At 40.8% G+C, this 25943-nt stretch overlaps 1 protein-coding gene across 1 annotated transcript; it reads right to left on the bottom strand.

Annotated features, from left to right (window-relative positions):
- Positions 1–418: 418 nt before the first annotated feature.
- On the bottom strand, positions 419–25943 carry araf (A-Raf proto-oncogene, serine/threonine kinase). The gene is made up of 16 exons (XM_004574211.2): positions 25850–25943; positions 24117–24354; positions 13238–13341; positions 12366–12468; positions 12043–12197; positions 9647–9745; positions 9396–9546; positions 9276–9303; positions 9051–9181; positions 8725–8927; positions 8297–8473; positions 8083–8129; positions 7419–7537; positions 5733–5864; positions 5258–5392; positions 419–4693 (listed from the first exon to the last, which is right to left on the bottom strand). The coding sequence occupies exons 2-16, from the start codon at positions 24225–24227 to the stop codon at positions 4553–4555; spliced, it is 1836 nt and encodes a 611-aa protein (XP_004574268.1). The 5' UTR covers positions 24228–24354; positions 25850–25943; the 3' UTR covers positions 419–4552.

The following is a 25943-nucleotide window of genomic DNA, read 5'->3' as shown; positions in this document are numbered from 1 at the left end:
TGCTGTCAGATGACTTCCTGTTTATAGCTTGCCGTTTACTGATCTGTGGTGGAGCCTTAAAAATAACCACTTCCTCTTTTGACCCTGTTCAGCGAGTTTCCCTGAACAAGATTTCGTTTTAAGCTTAAGCGGGTCGAGAGGTCGTCGTTTAAAAACCAGTTAAATGTTTCACTTGGTAAGCTGATGAAACGAACTGTGTCCCAAAACAGACAAACAAGATTCCACTGATTGTACTGAAAGCTAAAAACAACAAGTTACAGATGAATTCATTTATTTCAAGAATAAATCCTGCATCATTACTGATCACAACACACACACACACAACCCTTAAGAAAAAAAATGATTTACATGTTAAAATAATTGTTCTCTTTGAAATCACAAAAACAGTAACAAGAAAACAAAAAAGAAACAGACTGTACACAGCAGAAAACACTATTTATTGCAAATTAACACCCCTGACACCTCAGAAACTATAGACAAGTACTCCAACTCACCTACAGATATGAAAAGACAATAAAATAAAATAAGAAACTACTCTGACACAGCTCTCATCCTCTGAAACAGTCGCAGTGCCTCTCTTCCCCCATATTATGGTGCCCCTTTGAGTCTCCAGATGAGAATCTCGTGTTTCCTGAAGCTGTTCAGGTCCACTTGAACAGAGATGTGGCACCTGTTCCCTCATCCTCCAGATGAAGACGTTCGGGAGGCATCCCCTCAATGTGAAACTGAGCACAAAATGGTTCAATAAGCTCTCCAAACCCACTCTACTTTTTACAGATGCACAGAAAACCTGGTCTGCTGACGTTATACCAAAGCACTCCTGATCTTATATTGTGGTTTAAAAAAAAGTTTTGCTTTTTCTGAATGTTTATAAAAAGCAGCTCATTTAGAAAAAAAGAAAAACAAAGATTTCATTCAGCAGCTTCAGGCCATTCAAATACCCGTTAGTTACAGTTCCCTAAGTGTTGCTATTGTAGTGAAACCCCATGGACAACATCTTGCTTAGAGAAGAAGAAAAAAAAGAAAAAAAAAAAATGTTGACACCCATTTGTGCTCAGGATGTGTGAAAGCAAAGTTGCTAGAAATGCCCCTGCATTTGACAGAGTCCGAGTGAACAGAGGAGCCAACAGTACCGCGCCGAAACATACATTCATGTTGAGAATGTTTGAGAGAAAAACAAGAAAGCGAGAGAGCGCCTGGTGCTGATGAACATTTCAAAGATAAACATTCCCAGTAAACATCTGATCCATTTCAGAGTGCTGTACTTGCAGATTAACATCTGCGATAACATCAATAAATAAGAAAGCAAAACAAAAAAAGCCCACCACAAAACCTCTCCCACACCCACCACATAACTGGAATGAGCATCAGTCAGGGTACCCAGCCCCTAGATTAACATGAGAATATTAAATTAGCAGTTCATTAGTGACAGACATCTGCATCAACAGGAGTTTTGCTTCATGTCTGTCACATCACCTGCAGGATTCACAGAAGCCTGAAACATCACCTCACACCTACTGCCTTCACTTGGGCGAGACCCGACCAGCAAGAGTCAATGCCTCAGAATACAGCACTGTTAGGACAGACCAGGAGGCATGGCTCCTGATCCCCTACTGTTAAGTCACCAAAATCACCACAGAGAGGGTTGCGTCTGTGCCCTTAATTTACTATGGATTAAATCTGCTTTGAGTGACTGCATTGTCAGGTCAACCTGTGAGCACTAGCCCGAAGATGCTAACAGTCCAGCTGAAGGAGAAACTAAAGGTTCTGTAGATATGACTATCGCTTCCATTTCTTTCATTAGTCAGTACTACAAATCTACAAAGGATTACACTGAAGAAGAGCAGTGGCTGATCTTCAGTATCCTGCTTTTTGTTGATGGCAATGAAATTGTTGTGGCTGATAAGCTTTAAGTAAAGATGAGTAAAGGCTTTTTAAGACAATATTTCCCACCAGTATTACAATGAGCAAAAATGAGGGGCTGAAAGAGGGGCAAAAATAAAAAAAACAAATTAGATATCTATCTAGATATATCTCTCTCTCTCTCTCTCTCTCCACAAACCCCCAAAACAAGGCCACACACTATCACTGATCACCAGCTAAGGCTACTAGCTTTTAAACCAGCCCAGCTGAACCCTGAGCACATGCGTATTTCTTTGAAAGACATCATGAAGCAGGACCGAGCCGCCTCGGTGTGTTACAAGCACAGAGGCGAGTAAATATTCAACTAATTCATCCATCCATTCACTTCCGCTTATCATTTTCAGGGTCACGGGGGGCACTGGAGCCTATCCCAGCTGTCATAGGGCGAGAGGCGGGGTACACCCTGGACAGGTTACCAGTCTGTCACAGGGCCAACACACAGGGACAGACAACCATTCGCACTCACATTCAAACCTAGTGGCAATTTAGATTATCCAATTAACCCATCCCCACAAGCTGCATGTCTTTGGACGGTGGGAGGAAGCCGGAGTACCCGGAGTGAACCCACGCAAACATGGGGAGAACATGCAAACTCCACACGGCCTGATGGTGGAATTGAACTCAGGACCTTCTTGCTGTGCGGCAACTAATTCAATCTCAGGAAAATAAAATGCAGGGCTTTCATTCATAACAAGTGAGCATCCCACCAAAGAAAAATCAACTGGATACAAGCTTAAAGCAATCTCCTGGTGGGTAACATACAAACGGCTGGACGAGCAAACTAGACAACCCTGACATTTGTTCTGTTCTCTGAATACTACAGATTTTAATAATTCAGCTATTTCTTCAGAGTAGATTTGTGGCCATCACAACAGAGTTTGCACATTTGCCTTTAGATGTGATCTCACTTTTGTGAAAAATGTACACACCTCTTCAAGCCTAAATTAGAACAACTAATCAACCAAGGTTCTCACAGTTTTAAGGCATGCCCCACACCTATAGAAATATTTTGAGAATATGCGGACATGTGTGAGTGAACTATGGACGAGGGACTGCAGCATTGGAGAATGGACCCCTGGAGTGTGGAAAAACTAGCCAACACTGCTGAAGCTGTGTACCAAGCAATTCAATCTTTAAGGTGTACAAAACACTCACAATATGTAGCAGCAATACAACAAACCACTTAAGCCCATGTGGTGCAGAGGCTGGCACTCTGCTGTTCCTGCAGTGTGAGAGCTGTAAGGTGCGTGCCTCAACATGGAAACCTCAGTTTACACCTGGAATTGAAATGAGCCATCTGTTGAGCCCTTGAAACTACATCTGTACATTTCTAACAACAATGTCCTCTGATGACCTGACTAACATCTCACTTTGGAAAACATTTTGGTTTAGAAATGAATAACATCCACTGCTGAAGTATTGATCCTAACCATTTAGTCCCCGTGTTCAGTGGACTTGGAACATTAAAAGTATCACAGTGTTGCCTGGTAAGTGACACAAGTTAGGTGATGTTTCAGGACTTGAAAAGGGTAGAGGGGTGGGCAACTGCTTTTACTAAAAGTTTGTTTGAAACAGCACATTCTTAAGACTAAATACAGGATTTAAGGAATGGGATAACTTTCAAACCCTCAAACTGTAATTTGTAATGTTTAAATTTGGACATGCAGCCAGTTCTGCCAGGCCCTTCTCACTGACTTTCCATCCCCCCACAAACAGCATCAATGGAAACTTGATCCTCAGATGAATTTAGTGAATTTCAAAGTTCCTATTTGAAGAATATCTACCTGACAAGATACATTTATGTTTTATGTTAGTGAAAGAAAATATCTACCTCCAGGCCTTTCACTGCTTTGCTTCATGTACAGCAAAAGACTATAACAGGTTAAATGAGCAACTGGTATACATTTTTTTCCCATAAACTTCTTTGCATAGTTCAGTGTTCTAAGTTGCCAGGTCTTGTATAGATATTTGCAAGACCAGTAAATGCTGAAAGTCCACACTGGGGGCAAACATCTAACCTTTTACAAAACATATCACGTCAGGCACGTATTCAAAAAGAGTTGCTTTCAAATGAGTGGCGTTACATCTCAGGTCCCCATTCCATTTATGCTGTGTTACAGTGAAAGGGGCACATGCCCGCTGAGCATGGAGTATGTAAGTGGATCATGTGACTTGAACCAGTGGCTCCAGCTCCATGACTGATTTAAGTCCTCAAAGATCTGAATTAGACTCTTTTGCACTGTATGTGCAACCATGTGAGTTTCTTTAGAACAACTGAAACTCCAAAGCAGGTCTAAGAGCCAAATACAAGTCGAGATGTCGATTGACTTTCTCAGCTGGCAAGAGCAGACATTTTACACATGTCTACAAACAGAAGGTCTTTCTTTCACCTGATGGGCATGTGCGTGTCATTTGTTGAAGGAAAAAAAAAAAAAAAAAAAAAAAAAAAAAAAAAAAAAAAAAATTCACTGTCAGACTAAGGTTACTTCTACAGTCTGTTACTGAGTTTTGCTGCTGAGAGCTGCAGCTCCACAATGGTGGAGAGCAGCCAGCTGTGGCCTCTTTGAGGCACTGGAATGCTGTGGTCCTTGACAGGTTGGCGGCCTCTTTGCTGTGTGCTGTGGAGAGCTTAGAGGGGCATGAGCCTGGTGGTGTGGAACAGGAGGGGGTTCAGGTCCTCAGCATGGACAGCTCGATGGAGCGACGGCTCGGAGCGACTCCGCTCGATTTTCGGCAGCAAATCTTGCACCTGCTCAATGGACACCAGAATCTGAGGAAGGACAGAAATATTAGGAAAATTACAGACTAGTTTTGTCAACATTACGCAACTACATTGCATATGGTTTGGCAGTCACCTGATTTAAAGGATAGTATGAATTTACAGGCAACTACAATGACACGTCCATGTCTTGCAAATTATTTGTATTGAGCACTCCGATTTGCTTTTCCAGAACTTTCATTAAAGCATCCTGTGCAAGATTCCTCACTGGTGGCCTACAGTCCTGCTGTATCTTGCTTTACATCAAAAATTTCTCCAGGTCTTTATGTTCACCTAAATTCTTCCAAAAACAAATCCTCTTTAGATTGATACAGAGGAGTGGCTGTGGCTCAGGCAGTACAGTAGGTCAACTACTAATCGGAAGGTTGGTGGTTCGATCCCTACAATAAATGATCATCTTTCTGACAGAACCCAGTTGTCGCCAAAAGTTTTGGATAAAGTAAAAGTTTCAAGTTAAATTTAAAGAAAGCCCTTAGAATGTCGAGTCACAGGACATTTTAACATTGCAGGATATTTTTTATTAAAGTGATAAACGATAAACCATACAAGACTGACCTGTGGAAAAAGGGGCCTTTCATCACGTTTAAACTTCAGGCAGTCGACGATCAGCCTCTTCATTGCTTTGGGTGAGGTACTATACAGCTTACTGAGGTCTGGAGACAGGTAACCACGTCCAACCATGAAGATTATCTGACAAAGAAAAAGAGGACCGAACAAGGTGAGCTACAGAACAAACGTAAGTATTACATCAAAGGTCTGAAGACAGCTTAAGAAACTGGGCCACAAGTCAAGTCACACAAAATTTGCTTCATGTGTTCCAGATGAATTATTTAATTCAGAGTTACATTTAACAGTTTATCTACTGAACTCTACTAATATTTGTTAGTTTTTTGGAACTGTGACTTACTCTATGGCTATATTTTTAATGTTAATAGTAATTAACAAAATCTTCAGAAAGAGTCAGTCAGATATTTTAGACTGACTCAGTGTTGTGTGTTAACATAAACTAGAATAAACTGGGTAATGGAACCTGGTCTCTGTTGTTGATATTGGAGTAAGGCAGGGTTCCTGACATCAGCTCAAACAGAACTACTCCGTAGCCATATACGTCTGACTGGAACGTGTATGGGTTTGTGTCCTGCATGCGGATCACCTCAGGAGCCTAATGAGAGGAGAGAGGAAAAAATGAATTAAAAACTGACAAAGAGGTACTTTAACACTACCGATTACACTAATTTAGCTTTTTGTAAAGATGTTGTGACTTAACCAGATTAGAAGCAAATACACTACAAACCCTTGTACATAAAAACTGCATGTATGGATATAGGGTCTATCAAATAATGTGCGTGTGACCTTTACAGTGTTTAAACAAGTGGATGGAAAACTTCCAGGGTTCCAATATACAATGAAAAACCATCATATTTCTATTATTCTGCTTTACAGTTAATGATACAGATGTGACTTGATGTTATTTACAGTAATCACTTTTCAAGAAAAGTCGTCAAACGAACAATATAACTTAACCTGTCAAGACTCAAGATGTACACAGGTTATAAAGGACAACATTAACATGCATCGGTAATAGTATGCATCAACCGCTCATTTTGCAAGTATCAGCAGCTGAAGAATGACATGATGTAAAAGTATTACTAAAGATCAACAATTTCTTTACCAAAACTGTTTTTTTGTGGTGTGTGGCACCCAGCACAGTCAGAACCTGACATCTCTTTGGTGCATGATTTCAGTCAACTCCACCAACTTGACTGACATGTGGCACTGTGACATGACACAACAGTCCCAATAGAAAAAGGAACCTGCCCAATGAGTGCTGTGGGAAGCTGGATAATCAGCCAATTGTGGCCACGGGCAGGATCAACACTGTTGCCAAGCTAGAACCGAGGAGTAATAACACTAATGACCGACACTGCAGTTTGTTATGTCTGTCGGCATAGCGACGTATCAGTGGGGACTTAAACACATTAGATTTCAGACAGAGCCATTGGTCTTTAGTAACTAGTTAGGAGGGAAAAAAAGCTCCCTCGTAGAAAACAATTTAAGTAAGGGCAATGTCAGACTGAAGGTGAAAGAAGACACAGCCACAGTTCATGTACGGGTGGCTGTGGCTCAGGTGGTAGAGCAGATCAGCAACTGATTGGAAGGTTGGTGCTTCGATCCTTGGCTTCCCCAATCTATATGTCAAATATCCTTGGGCCAAGATACTAAACCCAAGTTGCCCTCGGATGCGTTCATCGGAGTGTGAATGTAGATTAGTTTGCACTTGTTTAGAAGTGCTTATGTGAACGGGTGAATGAGGCATGTTGTATACAGCGCTTTGAGTACTCCGGAGAGTAGAAAAGCGCTATATAAGAATCAGTCCATTTACCATGTAATCAAGAGTCAAGTTAAATGTTCTAGCTGCTGCCATGTTGGATTTTTAAAATCAATGTCACGAGGACAGGTGGATCCGACTGGCAAAACAAGAGATTCTGTATGCTGAACTTAAACTGAAATTTTCAAATTTAATAGGACTTGAAACTAGCAATTTAGCCCAAGAACTCATCTGAAACAGAATTGAGTACTCATACAAAGGAGCAGAGGCTCATTTTGCTCTAGTGTTCTATAAAACCCAAAATCTTTTCAAAAACTGCTCCCCCTACTGGCCTTAAAATGTCATATAGACTCTGAGCTCTACAATAAACATGTTAAGTATCCTTACCATCCAGAGAATGGATCCGCTGGGTTGTTCTACCTGCTGAGAGCCAGTCCATCGAGCCTTCACTGTAGCCAAGCCAAAGTCACCGATTTTAACAGTCCAGCCCTCATGGAGAAAAATATCTGGCAGCAAATCTCAGAAAAATACAACAGACAGCTGCTGGACGTTTTCATGGTATCAGTTACTGCATAAACATTTCACAAGAAAGAAGTTATAAAAAGTGAGACTGACAGAGGAAACTACCCAAAGTAAACAATGGGAAACAAAGAAATGTCCACCTGACAGTGTGGAATGACTCGACAAACTCAAATTTAATACCTCAGTTTCAAATTCAAATGTTTGTCCCTGACAGCAGCGATGCACCGTATCATCTTAAAATTGGCCTCTTCATGAAAACAAGGGAGAGGTGTCTTCAAGGTAAGAGTCAGCATAGAGTTTGTTTCTTGTGTTAAGAGTACTGACACATCACAGTTTTAATGGTTTGGCTGCTCTGTATATCACTGTCTATTAAAAGGAAATGCTTTTTGTGTGTTGTTAAACCTTTAATAACTGCAGAGCATGAGGCTCAAATTAGCACGTGTGATTACGGGTTAAAAAGGTACAGCTATCTAAACTCAGAAACACACAATGACTGCACTTATGTACACCATGCACAAGAGAAGGATACTGTTTGATTTTAGATCTCGATGAATTATGTTCTTTGCATGAAGATAACTGAAAGAAAAAGCAAAAAAACCCAATTTGAAAACTAGTAAATTAAATTCATGGGTGCCAAACATTTGTATACAGAATGAGCTTCTTGCACTACAAAAAGACTTTATGTCTGCTACTTGGCCTGACTAAGTGATGATGGTGAAATGGAATATTGCAGCAAGTCTTACTCCATGCCCTGTGCTGTCTGTCTGGCCACATCAATGCGACGCACAGTATCAAACTTGCTCTCTAAGACATGCAGATGGCGGTACAGGCTGCTGCCTTCACACCATTGTGTGATGATGGCAAAGTTGGGCTTAGTCATGAAGCCCATGAACAGCAGGATGTTGACGTGGCGGGTCTTCCTGTAGAGAACAGAAATAGTGAAACTTAGAAATTCCATTACCTCATCCGCAGTCAGAAAGTTATAGTCACCACATTGTTAAGAGTTAAATTAAAGTGCTATAACAATGTGAACTGGTGTTAATAAAACCAGTTTATGCAGCGTTAATAATACTAATATCATTATCATTATTAATAACTCCACCACCAGCAGCAGTTGTGGAAAGATTTGTGCAAATAAAACCAAGTTAAAGTCATGTAAACCACTGCTCACCGCAACACCTGCATTTCATTTTTAAAGGCTTGTAACTGCTCAGGCGTTGGCTCTTTGACTTTGAGGATCTTGATTGCCACATCTCCATGCCACTTTCCCTTGAAGACAGTTCCAAAGGAGCCAGAACCTATTCTCTTCTGGATGTTGACTTCTCGAGAGTGGACCTCCCAGTAGTAACTTGAATCTCTGTTGCCTCCTCGGTGCTGAAACAACAGATTGACTGTTAAATTTGTTAAAAAGAGATAGCAGTTCAATGCATTCAAAGGTTGCCCTTGTGAATATGTAAAGTGACCAGTGGCCTGTGAACAATGTTAAAGACACCCTACCACTTTCTTTTTGTCATCAGAGGACGAGGGCTTGCGCTCCCTGGGTTCCGAAGGGGACTTTGGTGGCTTCTTCCCTGGAGAGCCAAAAGAAGAGGGCGGGCTGGTGGAGGGCTTAGGTGAGGGTTCAGGACCTGCAGCAACAAGAGACAGCACAACATAAGTGTCATACATAGAATAACAAATGTATTCTAAAACAGAAGAGAGGGGGAAAAATGGAAAGCATACCTATTGTGTTGTTGAACTTTAGTGCTTCCTAAGAGGAGATATGCAACAAAGTTATTTTGATGAATACACAGTGGAGGTGACAATCCTTCAAGCAAAAGCAAACAAGCAGCCAACACCGACCTCTATAATCATGGCAGAAGCAGGGTCCAATGTGCTGACCATATGAACATTGGGAGTAGATGTGGAGCGATGCCTCTGTAGAGACTGACCATCTCCGCCTGACATGGGGAAGTGAAAGGTTGAGGACGGGGATGGGGACAGGTGGCCCATTCTGAGCAAAAAGAAAGAAGGCCAAAATTTTGATTAAAATATACATTTCACAAAATAAAGCAATGCTGCAATTTTGATAGAACGCCATCTGCCCAGCTTACCCAGAAGGCTCTGGGGTTAAGGCTGGGTTGCTCTGCGTGGGGGAATTTTCTGGCAGTATTATCTGTGGGTATCCATCTGGGCAAGGACTGGGATCAGAACTGGACATAGGATTGAAAGAAAACAATTAAACAATATCACAGAAGTTTCATACTATTCAGGCTCCAATTATGTGCAAAATTTCTGTTATTTAGTACTAAATAATTTAGTAAGTGCATATTTGCACCGTTTTTTTAATGTCAAGTCTGAATCTGATCATCTAGGCACATCACAAAAAGATGGTCCGTATATCTCCATTTTTCCCTGAAACTGTTCTGAATTTTAAGAACTTCAGGTGTTTTAATTGTTTTTCAACATCATTAGGGCTGGGCCATATCATACCGTTCACGTTAACACTGGTATAACGTTCGGCAACGATAAGAAAATGAAATACCGCGATAGAATATGGGTAAAACTTTGTTTTTTGTTTGTTTGTGCCTTTGTTTTCATACGCACATGGTGGAAAAAGCAGGGCGGCGACGGAGAATGAGAAGGGCGAAAGCGGATCGTTGAATAAAACGGATGAACCAGAATTGGTTTGTAAAAATGCTGCAACTTCAGTGGTGTGGCACTGGTTTAGCTTTTGTCTGTCAGATACACGACAAAGCACTATTTTTGGTAGCGCATGCTAGCGGACCGTCGTTATTACCGTGTTTTTTGGAAAATACGGCACTTAAAATCAATCCTTTGATTTTTCTGAAAATCAACAGTGCCCCTTATAATCCCTTGTGCTTTATGAATTCTGGTTGTGTTTACTGACCTCGAAACGATTTTATGTGGTACACGGCGCTGGAAAAATCTGTCAAATGTTTTAGTACGACTTTGCTAAGCTACGAACCCGCACCGCTTGATGGATTGTTGGAGCATTATGGCTATCGTAGGTAGGAGCCTCGGAGTGATACGTACTGTGCGTCAACATAATATTACCGTATTGTGTGTGTATAACCTCTTTCTAAGTTTTGTGGATATTATACATGGTTATATGTCAGCCAATTTCCACTGCCTTTAACTTTAACTAGAGAACGCACATAAACAGGCAGCTGTTTTTTTTTTTTTTTTTTTAAGTGAAAATAAATTATTAGAGCAAAAAAAAAAACCCCATCAAAGTTGTGGAGTTGTAAAGTATTTTGTCTAGTGTCAATTATATCGTTATCAAATGTATATTGTGATAAATATTTTTGGTCATATCGCCCTGCTCTAATCAATCAGTCCCAATAAAGTTATTTACAAAGACTAAAGTAAAAGACTATTTTAAGAGTGCAGAAGGAAAATTACAGTGTGTAAAAATCATTAGATTTTAGTAGATGGCAGATTGCAGTCAACTAAATGTTGTTGTTGGGGTTTTTTTTGGTTTTTTTAACCCTCCCAATTCAAGTTCATAATCCTAGCTACGTTGGCTGTTCTAGGAGAAACGTGTTAGTCAGCTAAGACAGTGAAAGAGGCCAATATGAGTTGAGTGAGTTGTTGAGGATATCCTGAACTAAGGAGCTCGGAAAGAAAAACGTCCGAACTTTGAGTTTCTTGGAAGACGTTTCACCTCTGATCCGAGAAGCTTCTTCAATTCACAGCTCCTTAGACGACAATGACCAGGATGACCAAGAACCTTCACACACATATCCTGACCTTTTCTTTTGTAAACGCTGCTGTTAGCATTTAGAGAAACTCTCTTTGAAGTGGATCCAACATTGTTGAACTTAAACATTTAGCGGACAAACTCCTATACACAAGGAGAATACACTCAAACTGTTTATCAGAAGGAAAGTGTGATTTTTAGGACACTGCAGTCTAACGTTAGCTGGCCAACTCTTATAACCAGCCGTTTAGTTGGCAGTCAGCTGTCTGGAGTCTAATTACAATAAGTAATTGCAATAATATTGGGAATAAAGAAGCATGTTTTTGCATGTTTTTGTGTGCTAGAGCCTTGACTGCAGTTCAGGAGATGAGGCTTGAGGTGAAGAGGATGAGGTGGAAATGAGGAAAGAGCATTTAAAAGCCTTTTGTGATCTTTAAAGGCTTACATAGTAAGCCTTTAAAGATCACAAAAGGCTTACTATGTATGTCTCTACATAAAACATGATTAACCAGAATACAATGTTCATCTCAGCCACTGTAATCAAAATTACAGGGCAACATGGCAGCTATAAAAAACACAACAACTAACAAATTAAAAAAACAACAAAAAACTGTATGGCCTGTATGTCGACATCATGTTGCAAAGTCTGGAAAATATCGTCTGAATCCATAGAATTGTGGCCCTCCTTAAAAATAGGACTTATTTTCCAACTAGCCACCTTCTCTTGGTGAAATATTACCAGCAAAGCATCTGGTACAGCCAACGATAAACACTACTCCAACTCACCGCTCTCTTATAGTATCCATGTCCACACACACGGTGGGGACCTTGCTACTGCAGTGTTGGTGAAACTTGTAGCCACATGTCTGACATCTGAAGCCATTGAAAAGGAACTTGTGGCAAAAATCACAGTAAGCCAGCTTGAAGAAAGTTTTGCGTACCTATACAGATAGAGTTCATGAAATTTACTTTGCAGTAATAACATTTAAGACCATCAAGGCTAAAAACAGCAGCAATTCAATTAGAGTATCACAGGCCAAAAACATATGAACAAAAGGTATTTCACATAAGCTATGAACATTTTATACACAGGTATGTGAGATACTTACAAAGTTGTGCATGGTCAGGGGAATATCATCCAGGACCTCAACTAAAAGCTCCTCTCCAACTAGAGGAGTTATGTCTGTGTCCCAGTCCGTCAGTCTTTTTCGACTAGAGGGGCAAAAAAAGGAACATTTAGAAGCAATTTAAACACTCTTTGTACATATCACCAATATTGAAACCCCTTTCAAGGTTTAAAATGGCTAAGATAACAAAAAAACAACAACGGAGAGGTCTTCATTATCCTAATTGACCAATGCACTTAATTTGTATATCAATGAGTTTCTCAGAAATGTCAACAACTGTTTATGGTGCGAGAAAACAGTTTACAACTATGTTGAAGCATCAAAACTGCTAAATTACAAATTCTACCTTTAAGCTGTTGAATGTTCACAGACAGCTAGAGTAAAATTTTTACTTTCATTCATTTTTCTCTTTAAAGTGGATCTTTCATGGTCATTTCCAACTTTTATCCTGAGATTCTAGTAGCGTAGCTAAAGTTTGAACAGAAGGTCAGTGATTCTTTCCCTTTGTTAAGACTGTTTTAATATTTAATGAAGCATAGGAATGTTACCCATCGTTACACAGGAAACCCTTCAAATGCATTATGGTAACAAAAAAAAAAAAAAAATACACAATGAATAATTAATTGTATATTAGTTGTTTATCAATGCATATTGACTTTTCTACCGTTTCAGCCTTTGAATCAACTTCACATTACATCTTCAGCCTCTGTTATATACATGTGTTTGTCTAACATGTAGTCTTGTGACAGCTGTTCACTGTTGCCTCTCAGAGTTTCATGTGGGCTAAAAGGAATGCAAAGTCATTTTCCAATATGATGTGAGAGGACGTGGCACAAACAGCAGTGCAATCTTACCCTCCTAGAAGGCGAAATACAGCACAGCACTCTTGGCTCAGGCCTCTCACTTTGAGCGCTTTATCTAGAATCTCATGCACAGTCTGTCCTTGGCGGACATTCACCTGAAAACAGAATGCCATATTTGAATAAGTGCGACTTTGACATGACATTCTCTGATCACACAGGTAACACTTGGGTAAAATGGCAGTAACAAAGAGCATCAATTTTGACCATACAAGAAACAAACATTACATTAGATGATGCAGGTTACTGTTCCCATTATGTGTTTAGGAATGTGGAATGTAAAGCTACATGTAAATGTGGCTGAATATGATTCTTTGCTTTCCAGCTTTTTCTTCATGCTGTAAGTGGGAAATAAATTCCTCAGTCTCTGTCGCCATCTCTCTCATCTCCCCTTCCCTAGTTAGAGGTGCACACAGGAGAACAAACAAGAAAGACAAAAAGGGGCATCATGTCTCTTGTCTGAAGAGCTGCAGATGGGAGGAAATACCATGAGCAAATCAACCGTTCTTTCTGTACCACACACCTAAAGGTTTAGAGTAATAGTGGGTGGATTGAGCAGAACTAGAAGGATCTGTACCTCTCAAGAATCAGGAAACGGGCAGGGAAAATCATCACAGACCCCTCACACCCTGGACACAGACTTTTTGATCTGCTGCCCTCTGGCAGACGGTACAGAAGCCTGCAGACCAGGACCACCCAACATAGGAACAGTTTCTTTCCCCTCGTCATCTCCCTTCTTAACAGTTGACCTGTCACACTGCTCCCACTGCCAGACTGCAACTGCACCTTATGTACATTCTGTAGTAGGGCTGCCACGATTAGTCGACTAGTCACGATTACGTCGACTATCAAAATCGTCGACGACTGATGTAATAGTCGACGCGTCGTTTGAAGCTTTGTAAGATCACAAAAGACGCAGGAATGAGTAGTAGGATTTAAGAGTGTAATAACGGACTGAAACAGAAGAGGGCAGCACTGCATGGATGCCAGCTGCCGTTAAACCCTGAAGAAGAAGAAGCTGTGTCCCAGAATTCATAGCGCAGCCCAGCTCAATTTCCAACAACGGCGGCAGCTAGTTAGTTAGTTTTAAAATTACTCTTATTATTCTTTTCTGGGTCACAAAATAAACGTAGCTGTGTAAACCTCAAATATTTGCTCAGTTTATCAAGACGCCACATATTTTCAAAAGCGCGCCGACGTTTTCGGAGACGTCTGTTACCCACTAGCTCGATAGCTAGCTAGGCTCACTAGAGCCCGTGAGAACACCGGATTCCCGGCAAATCGTTTTCAAACCCACCGCCTTCTTTCGCTACTCAGGTTAAACATACACAAGTCACTTAGATAACTTAAACATGTTATTGTTTGGCTTTTTTTTGTATTTTATTTGTTCCTGAGTAAATCGGTTTGGCTGAGATTAAAGTTATAGTTTTTACACAGCTGAATAAACGTCAAGCAGACAGCTGATTATCAGAAGTGTGAGATGCTCGAGAATTTACTCCGGTGTCCTGTTATATTTTAGATAGCAAGGAGTTTATTAAACTTCACCGAAACAATCTGTAAAATTCATTAAAATGTAATAAACTATCATCCTGTCTTTATTTTTAGTTAGCACATACCTTAAACACTTAAAGCTGTAAGCTAATGATAGTTATATATGAGCAGATGCTGCTGGTGCAATATGCTGTACGTTTTACGTCCAATGGATGATGATCTGATTAGTCGACTATCAAAATAATCGTTTGTGGCAGCCCTATTCTGTAGTATTCATTCCACCTCATTTCATTTTTGTATTTTATGTATACAAGTTTAGATTCGTTATTTATAGTTGTTTACACAGCTTTGTGTATGTATGTGTAATGTGTGTATATAGATGTGTGTGTGTGTGAGATTTACATTGCTGTGCTTGAGAGCCACCATCTACCAGAACCAAATTCCCTGTATGTGTCTGCACATATACTTGGCCAATAAACACGATTCTGAACTAACCTTTTTCAAAATGAAACGAACTGAACTACATCCCGACTACCGCTTACACATCTGGGCGCTAACTTAGGCTGAGACCCCATCTAAATGAACCTCTCCATAAAACCTTTTATTTCAATAGTCACCTGAAAATAAAAAAAAAATATCTACTGAATCACCAGCCAAATGTCATTTTAAAAAATAAATATAACTTCAATTTGCACATCATTATGGCTAGGGCTGCTCAATTACCGTAATTGTCGGGCTATAAGCCGCTACTTTTTGCACAAGCTTTGAACCCTGCGGCTTTTAGTCAGGTGCGGCTTTTCTATGGATTGTCCGTGAGCGGATTTGTTTTGTTTGTTCCGCTGTTGTACGGCACTACGTTGCCTGGCGGAAGGATCGGGGTTCAAGAGTGGTATGTTGGTCACATGTCCATCCGCCAGGCAACGTAGTGCCGTACGAAGTAGCGCGAAAAGCAAACTTCAAAGTAGCGCTACGCGTTCAGCGGGAGGTGTGGATGACGAGCGGCGATAAACTTGCGAAAAGCAAGTTATGCTCAACTCCACCATTGGATTCTGACAGCGTGGAAAAGTGTGAAAACATCCACGATCACCAACGGATTTCGAAGGGCTGGACTGTTACATGATGGAGAGGAGGACACCGCCACGGCCCTTCTGAGGGTGTTCGACTCTGAAACTGACAAAGAGGATTTGTTTGGTTGGTTTTGAAAGTGACAACGAAGGAGAGAAGCGGAGAGTGGATGACGAAGCCATCCTGAGCCTGTTTGTATCCGACACTGGAGAAGAGGACTTTGGTGGTTTTAGTGCGCAGGAAGAAGAGAAAGATGGTGGTGAATGACTGACTTTTCTTCTTGTTAAAACAGTGTCACTGCACCTGAGCCTAAAAGGTAGTCCGAATCTATTTTTCTGGTGTGCTGTAGGTTATTATGTACTACATTTGTTACTCATTTATGAAGCACAGTACATGTTTCGTACTTGTAATTACCGCTACTTGTAAATATACCTAAAAAGTTATGCAAATATGCACCCATAACTTGTTTTTCAAAATATTAATAAAAGTGATGTCTCCAAACAGCCGTCTCTTTCCTGACAATTCGCTTTGTGCATATTCTCTTACATATGATGAGTCAACATTGAAACACCTGCAGCTTTTAGTCAGGTGTGGCTAATGTATGTACAAAACAGGATTTTCCCCTGATTTTAGCTTGTGCGGCTAATATTCAGGTGCGCTCTGTAGTCCGGGAAATACGGTAATCGAATTTTAATCACGATTACGATCTGGGCTTTCAACGATCATTAAAAATGACTGAGCCGATTATTAGCCCCTCCCTCATTTATCCGCGACACCTTAAAGGCCGGTCCGTGAAAATATTGTCAGGCATAAACCGGCCCTTGGCGCAAAAAAGGTTGGAGACCGCTGATTAAGAGGACCCGAGGGAAGCTCGAAAAGCTAAGCAGAAGTTATTTGGAGAGGAGAGTGACTGCCGTTGGTTGAAAAGAGAGGTTAAAAAAAAAAAAAAAAAAAAAAAAAAAAAAAAAAAAACTTCAGTGGTGTTGTACACTATTTTATATTATTATTTAAAGTCATTATTCAATACATTGTTATTGTTAACCCTTTAAAGCCGGTCAGAGCAGCATGCTCCGTTTTGTGTAACTATTTTTAAATCCCTGTAGAACCTGAACCGTGTAAGCTAGCGCAATATTTTTTTTTTTTTTGCATATGAAACCAGAGGAGTTGTACTTGCATCTTATGCCATCAGCTTGTCCTCGGTCACGGTTTCCTTCCACATATAGCTTTGCAAAAGTTGCATAAAAAGGGCTTGCAGGAACAAAAACATAATATTCCAGAAACACGCTTTGCCGATCCGATCAGCTGTTCGTAACACTTCCCACATTGAAACAGACGTCAGCGCGAACTATCGCATGTCCGCCATTTCCTGCCCGAAACCGGAAGTGACATAATTTTCGCGGAAAATGTAGTTTTTTACTTGTAGGCTTTAAAAGCCTATACTGGTGTTTTTATAAGTCATGTTTGACTTTTCTGAATAGTTTCTGGGATGCTTAGAACTCGAATTGCACTGCTGGAAATAGTTTATTTTGATGCACATGCTGTTTTCTTTGCAAATTTGCATCATAGGATTGTTTTTTTCGTTTTTCCTGCAGTGTATCTCCAAAATAAAACTATGAAGACACTCAAAATAGATTTCCTGTTGTTGTAAACTATTTTTTGCAACTTTTTTGTATTTAAAGTTTTGAGGGATAAACCTCTTAAATTTCTCCAAGTAGAAATATATGTAAAAAACAAAACAAAAACTATTTTCAATTTTTTTGTAGTTTATTGCACTTTTTTGCAATTAATGTAGTTACTATGGACTTAATGCATACATATTATTAAAATATGGGCTATAACAGTTGTATAGAAACTTGAAATGCTCCCACAAATGGCACTACAACATGTAAAAAAATAATATAAGCTCTGGCGGACTTGGTTCTATAGTAGGTCGTAAGGGTTAAATAAATATCGTCAAATAATCGAGATCTCAATTTCAGTGAAAATAATCGTGATTATCATTTTTGCCATAATCGAGCAGCCCTAATTATGGCATTAATTGCTTGGTTGACAGAGCCAACACAATCAACACCTTTGGTTATCCCAATGAAGAAAAACCAATTACATTTTTAAAAAAATAACAACAACACAGCACTTCATATTATCTCAAAAAGTAAGAAAGCACCTTCCTACTTGTCTGCTACAATAATATGTAGTGACATACCCTTGCCACCACACATGTGGAACTGTCAAACGTCAGCTGTGTGCTTATGTTAGCACATCACAATTGGCCAATAGGTTCTCTCATTTTGTGGCTGGTTTGGAGGCAGGGACTCAATAACCAACCTCTTCACAGTTACTCAGTTCTTCCCTACATTTCTATTCGGGACTGAGTGTCATGTCTCTCCCTTATAATGTTGACTAGTCACGATTACGCCGACGACTAATTTAATAGTCGACGTGTCATTTGAAGCTTTGTAAGATCCCAAAAGACGCAGGAATAAGTAGTAGGATTTAAGAGTGTAATAATGGACCGAAAAGGAAGATGGCAGCACTGCATGTACAAGGATGCCAGCTGCCGTTAAACCTCAAAGAAGAAGCAGTGTCCGTTATAGCAGCTGCGTCCAAATTCAGAAACCGCATCCTCCTGTGCCCGCATTTGTAGGCCGATTACGTTACAGTGACACGACGAAGACTGTCCAAATTCGAAGACTCCGACAAATGCAGCTGACAAATACGCCCTTCATTTCCCCAAATTTGAAGGATGGGTCGGGTGTATACTTTGTGGCCCAACCCATCCCAGAATTCATAGCACGGCCCTGCTCAGTTTCCAACAATAGCGGCAGCTAGTTAGTTTTAATATTACTCTTATTATTCTTTCTGGGGCACAAAATAAACGTTTAACATATTTTCCAGGCAAGAATGTAGCTGTGTAAACTTCAAATATCTGCTCAGTTTATCAAGACACCACATATTTTCAAAAGCGCTCTGACGTTTTCGGTAGGGGTGCAACGATACTCGTATCGATATTGAACTGTTCGATACAGTGCTTTCGGTTCGGTACGCATATGTATCGAACAATAAACATTTTTTAATTTATTTTATCAACTTTCCTTCTGACGATGCTGTCTGTGTTGAGCGCTCAGTGGATCTGCGCTCGACAGTGCAGCCTAGGCGGAGTAGTCGAACGCAGATTCACTGAGCGCAGGGCAAGCTAGCCAGACAGAAGTTAAGCTCTCCTTGCAACATGGCAAACTGAACCTCCCCCACCCTCATTCAGATCTGGCGTTTGGAAATATTTTGGTTTTCATGTGAAGTATGACCCTGAAGGTAAGAGCGTCATGGACTAAAGTAAAACAGTATGTTGGATGTGCCACACAATGCTCAATTACATGGGTGGGAACTAGTGTGTTAGCGCAGTTAGCTCGTTAACGTGTTGGCAGTCCAGCCCCACGCACGGGGCGATCGGCGGTAGCTCGTTAACGGAGATTTGCCGTGTTGTGGTGTTAACGTCATTTCAACGAGATTAACGCTGACAGCACTAGTGGGAACACAACGAATATGACTGCACATTTACGCCGACATAATCCTAGTGCAAAATCAAGTGGAAGCAGACAAAAAACAACAAGCACGCATGCTACAAACTTTACCAGAGTAAACATTGCACTCTATTACATTTTACACAGCTTTTTGGGGACGCAATTTGGGTTGTACATTTAGCATTCAAGAATATACTTTAATACAATGCACATGATTCTCCTTATGGGGACCTGATATGTTTAATATGCTGCAGAGAATATAGTCCAGAAGAAGCGTATAGTATAGCTTTTATTTTGGAAAGAGCCATTTCTCTGTAATAAACTCTCTTTTCCAAAGATGAGTGATTCCTCAATCAGATACAGGGCTCGCAAAATCACTAGCCCGACGTCCTGGGGCTAGCGATTTTTCCAGTCGGGCTACCAAAATCTATCTCTGCCCTGCCCGTCGGCCTATCATAGGAAGGAAAAATATATGTCAATGCTTTTGCATTCTTTCGGAAATGTAGCTGGGTAATTATGTCATTGGCATCGGTGAGCCACTGTCAATATGTGACCTATTGAAATCGCGTTTGAATTTGCGCTTGTTTTTTTGCTTTCACTTTGCAATCGCGCGAACTGTGTATAGAGAGCGACAGCACTGATTGGTGAGTGATAATAATTTGCGCACCAACTACAGTGGGGCAAAAAAGTATTTAGTCAGCCACTGATTGTGCAAGTTCCCCCACTTAAAATGATGACAGAGGTCAGTAATTTGCACCAGAGGTACACTTCAACTGTGAGAGACAGAATGTGAAAAAAAAAAAATCCATGAATCCACATGGTAGGATTTGTAAAGAATTTATTCGTAAATTAGGGTGGAAAATAAGTATTTGGTCACCTCAAACAAGGAAAATCTCTGGCTCTCACAGACCTGTAACGTCTTCTGTAAGAAGCTTTTCTGTCCCCCACTCGTTACCTGTATGAATGGCACCTGTTTGAACTCATCATCTGTATATAAAACACCTGTCCACAGCCTCAAACAGTCAGACTCCAAACTCCGCCATGGCCAAGACCAAAGAGCTTTCGAAGGACACCAGGAAAAGTATTGTAGACCTGCACCAGACTGGGAAGAGTGAATCTACAATAGGCAAGCAGCTTGGTGTGAAAAAAATCAACTGTGGGAGCAATCATCAGAAAATGGAAGACATACAAGACCACTGATAATCTCCCTCGATCTGGGGCTCCACGCAAGATCTCATCCCGTGGGGTCAAAATGATCATGAGAACGGTGAGCAAAAATCCCAGAACCACACGGGGGGACCTGGTGAATGACCTGCAGAGAGCTGGGACCAAAGTAACAAAGGTCACCATCAGTAACACACTACAACGGCAGGGAATCAAATCCCGCAGTGCCAGACGTGTTCCGCTGCTGAAGCCAGTGCATGTCCAGGCCCGTCTGAAGTTTGTCAGAGAGCACATGGATGATACAGCAGAGGATTGGGAGAATGTCATGTGGTCAGATGAAACCAAAGTAGAACTTTTTGGTATAAACTCAACTCGTCGTGTTTGGAGGAAGAAGAATACTGAGTTGCATCCCAAGAACACCATACCTACTGTGAAGCATGGGGGTGGAAACATCATGCTATAGGGCTGTTTTTCTGCCAAGGGGACAGGACGACTGATCCGTGTTAAGGACAGAATGAATGGGGCCATGTATCGTGAGATTTTGAGCCAAAACCTCCTTCCATCAGTGAGAACTTTGAAGATGAAACGAGGCTGGGTCTTCCAACATGACAATGATCCAAAACACACTGCCCGGGCAACAAAGGAGTGGCTCCGTAAGAAGCATTTGAAAGTCCTGGAGTGGCCTAGCCAGTCTCCAGACCTCAACCCCATAGAAAATCTGTGGCGGGAGTTGAAAGTCCGTGTTGCTCGGCGACAGCCCCAAAACATCACTACTCTCGAGAAGATCTGCATGGAGGAATGGGCCAAAATACCAGCTACTGTGTGTGCAAACCTGGTAAAGACCTATAGTAAACGTTTGACCTCTGTTATTGCCAACAAAGGTTATGTTACAAAGTATTGAGTTGTATTTTTGTTATTGACCAAATACTTATTTTCCACCCTGATTTACGAATAAATTCTTTACAAATCCTACCATGTGGATTCATGGATTTTTTTTCACATTCTGTCTCTCACAGTTGAAGTGTACCTCTGGTGCAAATTACTGGCCTCTGTCATCATTTTAGGTGGGGGAACTTGCACAATCGGTGGCTGACTAAATACTTTTTTGCCCCACTGTATGTCCTCTGACATCGTCTTATCATTTGTTAGCTTACTATGCAAACATGACAAGTGAAATCTCCCGCAGCAAGCTTAAACATGTGAGAGGTTGATCGCGCAGAGAATCGCTGAGCGTTATGTGAGTGCGTGTGTAAAAGCAGCAGGATATATATTTTAGTTCTGCTGAGCCAAATAAGACAGGTCAGGGTGAAGAAGTGACAGCCAAAGAAAAGCTTACCGCAAAACTGAAAAGTTATGACAAATCAGACTATAAGGCAAAAATAAAGTGCAGCTTTATGGTTTCATGGACAAAGAATTTCTGTGGCTGCAATATGACGAGCTAAATAACCAGGGGTGCACATAAGTGGTCCGCAGGTGCGCATTCGCTGTCAAAATAAAAAACGCGCACAAGATAAGAAGTTGCAACGCGTGTTTGCGTACATAAGATTTTCTGGAGGAGGACAGACATTTGTTTAGAACTCTTAAAGATGTCGAAGAAACAAAATCCTTTAAGCAATTACTTTGGTGTTCCTCCACCTCCAAACAAATGTCAGAAGGAGTGCGCGTATTCTCGGAAAAGTGGTTGCAGGAGGTGAGCTGGCTTCAAACAAATGATGAACGCACAGAGATGTGGAGCAGAATGTGCCGTGAAAATCCCACTCTAGCGGACAAAAACAGTGCCTTTTATATGGACGCAAACGCGCGTTGCAACTTCTAATCTGGTGCGCATCTTTTATTTTGACAGCGAATGCGCACATGCGGACCACTTATGTGCACCCGTGTAAATAACAATGTTCTGCCGGGTGTGTCGTTGGTTTTCCCTCGATTTCTGAGTCGACAAGCGCCTTTGTTACTGGCACCAGTCATTTTAAGAAAGGCCCCCATTAGAACCCATGAGAAATGAAAGAAATGAATTACTGCTTAGTCTGCAATATCTTTCCCAGAACAAAACACCAATTGCAAACTAAAAATAAACCTGAAAAATCTGTTTAGAACAGCGTACTATGTTGCAAAGAGTGAACTACCACTGGCAAAATTTAGCAGTCTTTGCAAACTTCAAAAAGCAAATGGCCTAGATCTTGGTTCCACTTGCCTCTTACCCGTGACTTCAGTGGAAATTTCAAATTCAGGATCTGACAGACTGATTCATGTCCTACACAGTTCTTACAAGTTCATAGAAATTTCTGTTCAATTAGAACCAAGTATTTGAGTTGATGTTTGTAATTTTTATACAATGTTGTAATTTGTGTTTCAACAATTTTTTGATTAATGTTTTGTTTCCTTTACAATATTATACTTTAATGTATAATATTGTAAAGGAAACAAAACATCAATCAAAAAAATTGCTCTTTTTTTTATTCTGGCTACTTAAATTTATTTTGGGCGAATTTTGTGTATCGTTGCACCCTTAGTTTTCGGATATGTCTGTTACCCACCAGCTCGATAGCTAGCCGGGGTTCAAGGCTCACTAGAGCCGGTGAGAACACCAAACTCCCAGAAAATCGTTTTCAAACCCACTGTGTTTGGCTTTTTTCAGTATTTTATTTGTTCCTGAGTAAATTGGTTTGGCTGAGATTAAAGTTAGTTTTTACACAGCAGAATAAACATCAAGCAGACAACTGCTTATCAGAAGTGTGAGATGCTCGAGAATATACTCCGGTGTCCTGTTATATTTTAGATAGCAAGGAGCAGACGGCTGAGTTTATTAAACTCCACCGAAACAATCTGCAAATTTAATTAAAATTTTATAAACTAACATCTTGTCTTTATTTTTAGTTAGCACATAACTTAAACACTTAAAGCTGTAATCTAATGATAGTTAGATAAGAGCAGATGCATGCTGGTGCAATGAGCTGTACATTTTACATCCAATGGATGCATGATCTGATTAGTCGACTAATCGCAAAAATAATCGGTGACTAGTCGACTATCAAAATAATCGTTTGTGGCAGCCCTACCTACCTACTGCTAATACTACACAGATTTAGCACATGTGCTCATTATTTGTACAAAAAAGGTCCAGCAGAGAAGGGAAAAGCTCAGTTTGATGTGCTTTGGAAGGATCTGTACAGCTAGTAAAACTCACCTGTAAACACTGAGGATTTAAAAGGAGAATGCTCCTACATGAATCCCAGAGATTCATGTTGGATAATGCCATGAACACAGTGTCCTCTACACTGCCACTCATATCACTAAATTTAACACTGACATAGTGACAGGACTATGCAACAGCTACGCTTCAGTGTATGAAAACTTGACATCTAACAGGAATTACAAGTCAAATTAAAGGACGATGGTGGCAGGCACCATCTGAGAAACCTGATACCAACTGTCCAACTAGCTTACTCATTAGCACATTCTGAAAGATGTCAAACTGCAATTACAGTTACAACCAACAGTGATGGAAGATTTTTTCTCCCTCCTACAGAAGTGTTAAATGTCAATTGTTTTCTATCAAACAAGGCACTTTTTATAGTTACAATGTTTAATATAAAAAATGTCACTGGTCAAGACAAACATGGAGAAAAGTATCTCACCACTGTCCTCTGTTTGTTGGGGAGGTAGACTCGGATGGTTCCTCCACCTCGGGGTGGATCCTCTGGACTGGTCTCCCCTGAGGAGGAGTAGGAGGAGGAGGTGGAGGACATGGTGAGAGGCAGGAGGGAATTGGGGGAGGGCAGGGGGGGAAGGGAAGACACAGTACTTGGACACCAAAGCCTCAGGAGAGCTTCATGCACAGTGGGGTCCAGAGGAGTTTTGCCCTTTACCTAGAACCTACACAAACACAAAAAGAATATGAAAAAGTGCACATAGGTATGATAAAATTGATAACACACAGACTTTAACTACTTTTATAAACATTAATAGGTAATTAATGTTAGAAGAATACTACAAATACGTTTTTGGTCGCTCTCTTTAGGGGTTGTACAGCAGAAAATCTACCTCCGATAACCCTTCCCTAGCATCCTCATCTATCACACGAACCCTCTGTACCCCTCTCCTTCACAACATCCCCAAACCTTCCTCTTTTCCTCCTTGTCTAGAAGATCAGTCTTCAACATCCTGTGTTCACCATCACTCCTCTGCACATATCCAAATCAACTCAGCCTTGGCCAACTTTGTCTTCAAACCGCTCAACCTGAGGTGTCTCTTGGATGCACTCATTTCTAATTTTGTCCATCATAGTCACTCCTAATGAAAATGTTAACGTCTCCAAACTATACATCATAGCAGCTCTCACTACCATCTTGTAAACACCTTTCAATCTTGCTCCTGTCCTTCTGTCACGAATCTCCCCTGGCACTCGTCTTCCCCCTCTTTTACCATTTCTTTTGGATAAAAATCAATTAAATTAGTAAGAGGGAGTGCTATTTTCTGTCTCAACTACTGTACAACACGCTAGTAAAAACTTTAAAGTTTAAAAATCACATACTTTAAAGTGTTGTTGAAAATAACAGTTGTTTGATTAACCCAAACACTGAAACCTCGCGAAAGCTTTTTCCTGAGTTTTGAATTGTCCCATATACCGGTTAGCTTGTAATCCAGTGGCACCAACAACTAAGGTGTTCGCAAAGTGGCCTACAGGAGCAAGAACTAACTTTTTCTAAACGTTGTAGCTCATATTTGAGACCGGGCGAGCTTGGAATTAACATTGAAACAAACCGCTGACAAACAAAGTTGCACATTTGGTTAACAGCCGAAAGATGCTAACGCTAGCTCATATTAGCCCGGTAGCCTAGCATGGGATTCGACTGCCTTGTAAAATGACATTTCGAGTTTGGGGAAGCCATGTTCCTCTTGGAGCGCGAGTTAATTGTCTCCGGCTAACTAGCTGACTGCCTTTCAAGGTAATTTGTAGTAAGGAGGTGCGAAGCGATATAATAAAAACATAATTCCTACAAAGCAAAGTAATCAGAGTTTTCGGAAATTCCTCTTCGCTCAACCAGCTAGCAAACTAGCATAGCTAAGCATTAGCATTAGTTGGAACGGGAGAGATTATGTGGCTGCTTCAGTCACTAGCGCAGTTTACAGTTAAAAGCTTTAACGCGAGTCCCAGCCTGCTAAGGTTAGCAAACTTAGGGGTTTTACCACGGCGTCAGGCTGGTGCCTACTTAAGAGTCTCTTTTCAGATATGCAGCGAATAATTTCCTTGACATGCTCAACACAGGACGGTCCAGATTGTGCTATGCAGTGCTTACGGTGACAGCAAAATCTCCTTTCGTCTCAGTGCTCTGAAACAGTTGGGATAAATAAAAAGTTAAACTCGTACCTGTAACGGCCATCTTGAATTCTCGCAATCTGGAGGCGAATCTGTCAAGAACTTCAGGGGAAAGCGGAAAAACTCCATAAATGCTCTGTGCTCA

The sequence above is a fragment of the Maylandia zebra genome, linkage group LG12 (assembly GCF_041146795.1).
Source record: "Maylandia zebra isolate NMK-2024a linkage group LG12, Mzebra_GT3a, whole genome shotgun sequence".
Lineage (NCBI taxonomy): Eukaryota > Metazoa > Chordata > Actinopteri > Cichliformes > Cichlidae > Maylandia > Maylandia zebra.
Note: the sequence above shows the minus strand (reverse complement) of the source record. Positions and strands in the feature narration are given on the sequence as shown.

What these genes read in the sequence shown, in the direction of transcription:
- araf (XM_004574211.2), bottom strand. Translation starts at nt 24,227, where the DNA reads ATGTCCTCCACCTCCTCCTCCTACTCCTCCTCAGGGGAGACCAGTCCA. An exon ending in CCCTGACCATGCACAACTTT is followed by an intron (nt 12,198 to 12,365) that starts GTAAGTATCTCA and finishes CTATCTGTATAG; the next exon opens with GTACGCAAAACTTTCTTCAA. An exon ending in AATGAAATGCAGGTGTTGCG is followed by an intron (nt 8,474 to 8,724) that starts GTGAGCAGTGGT and finishes TGTTCTCTACAG; the next exon opens with GAAGACCCGCCACGTCAACA.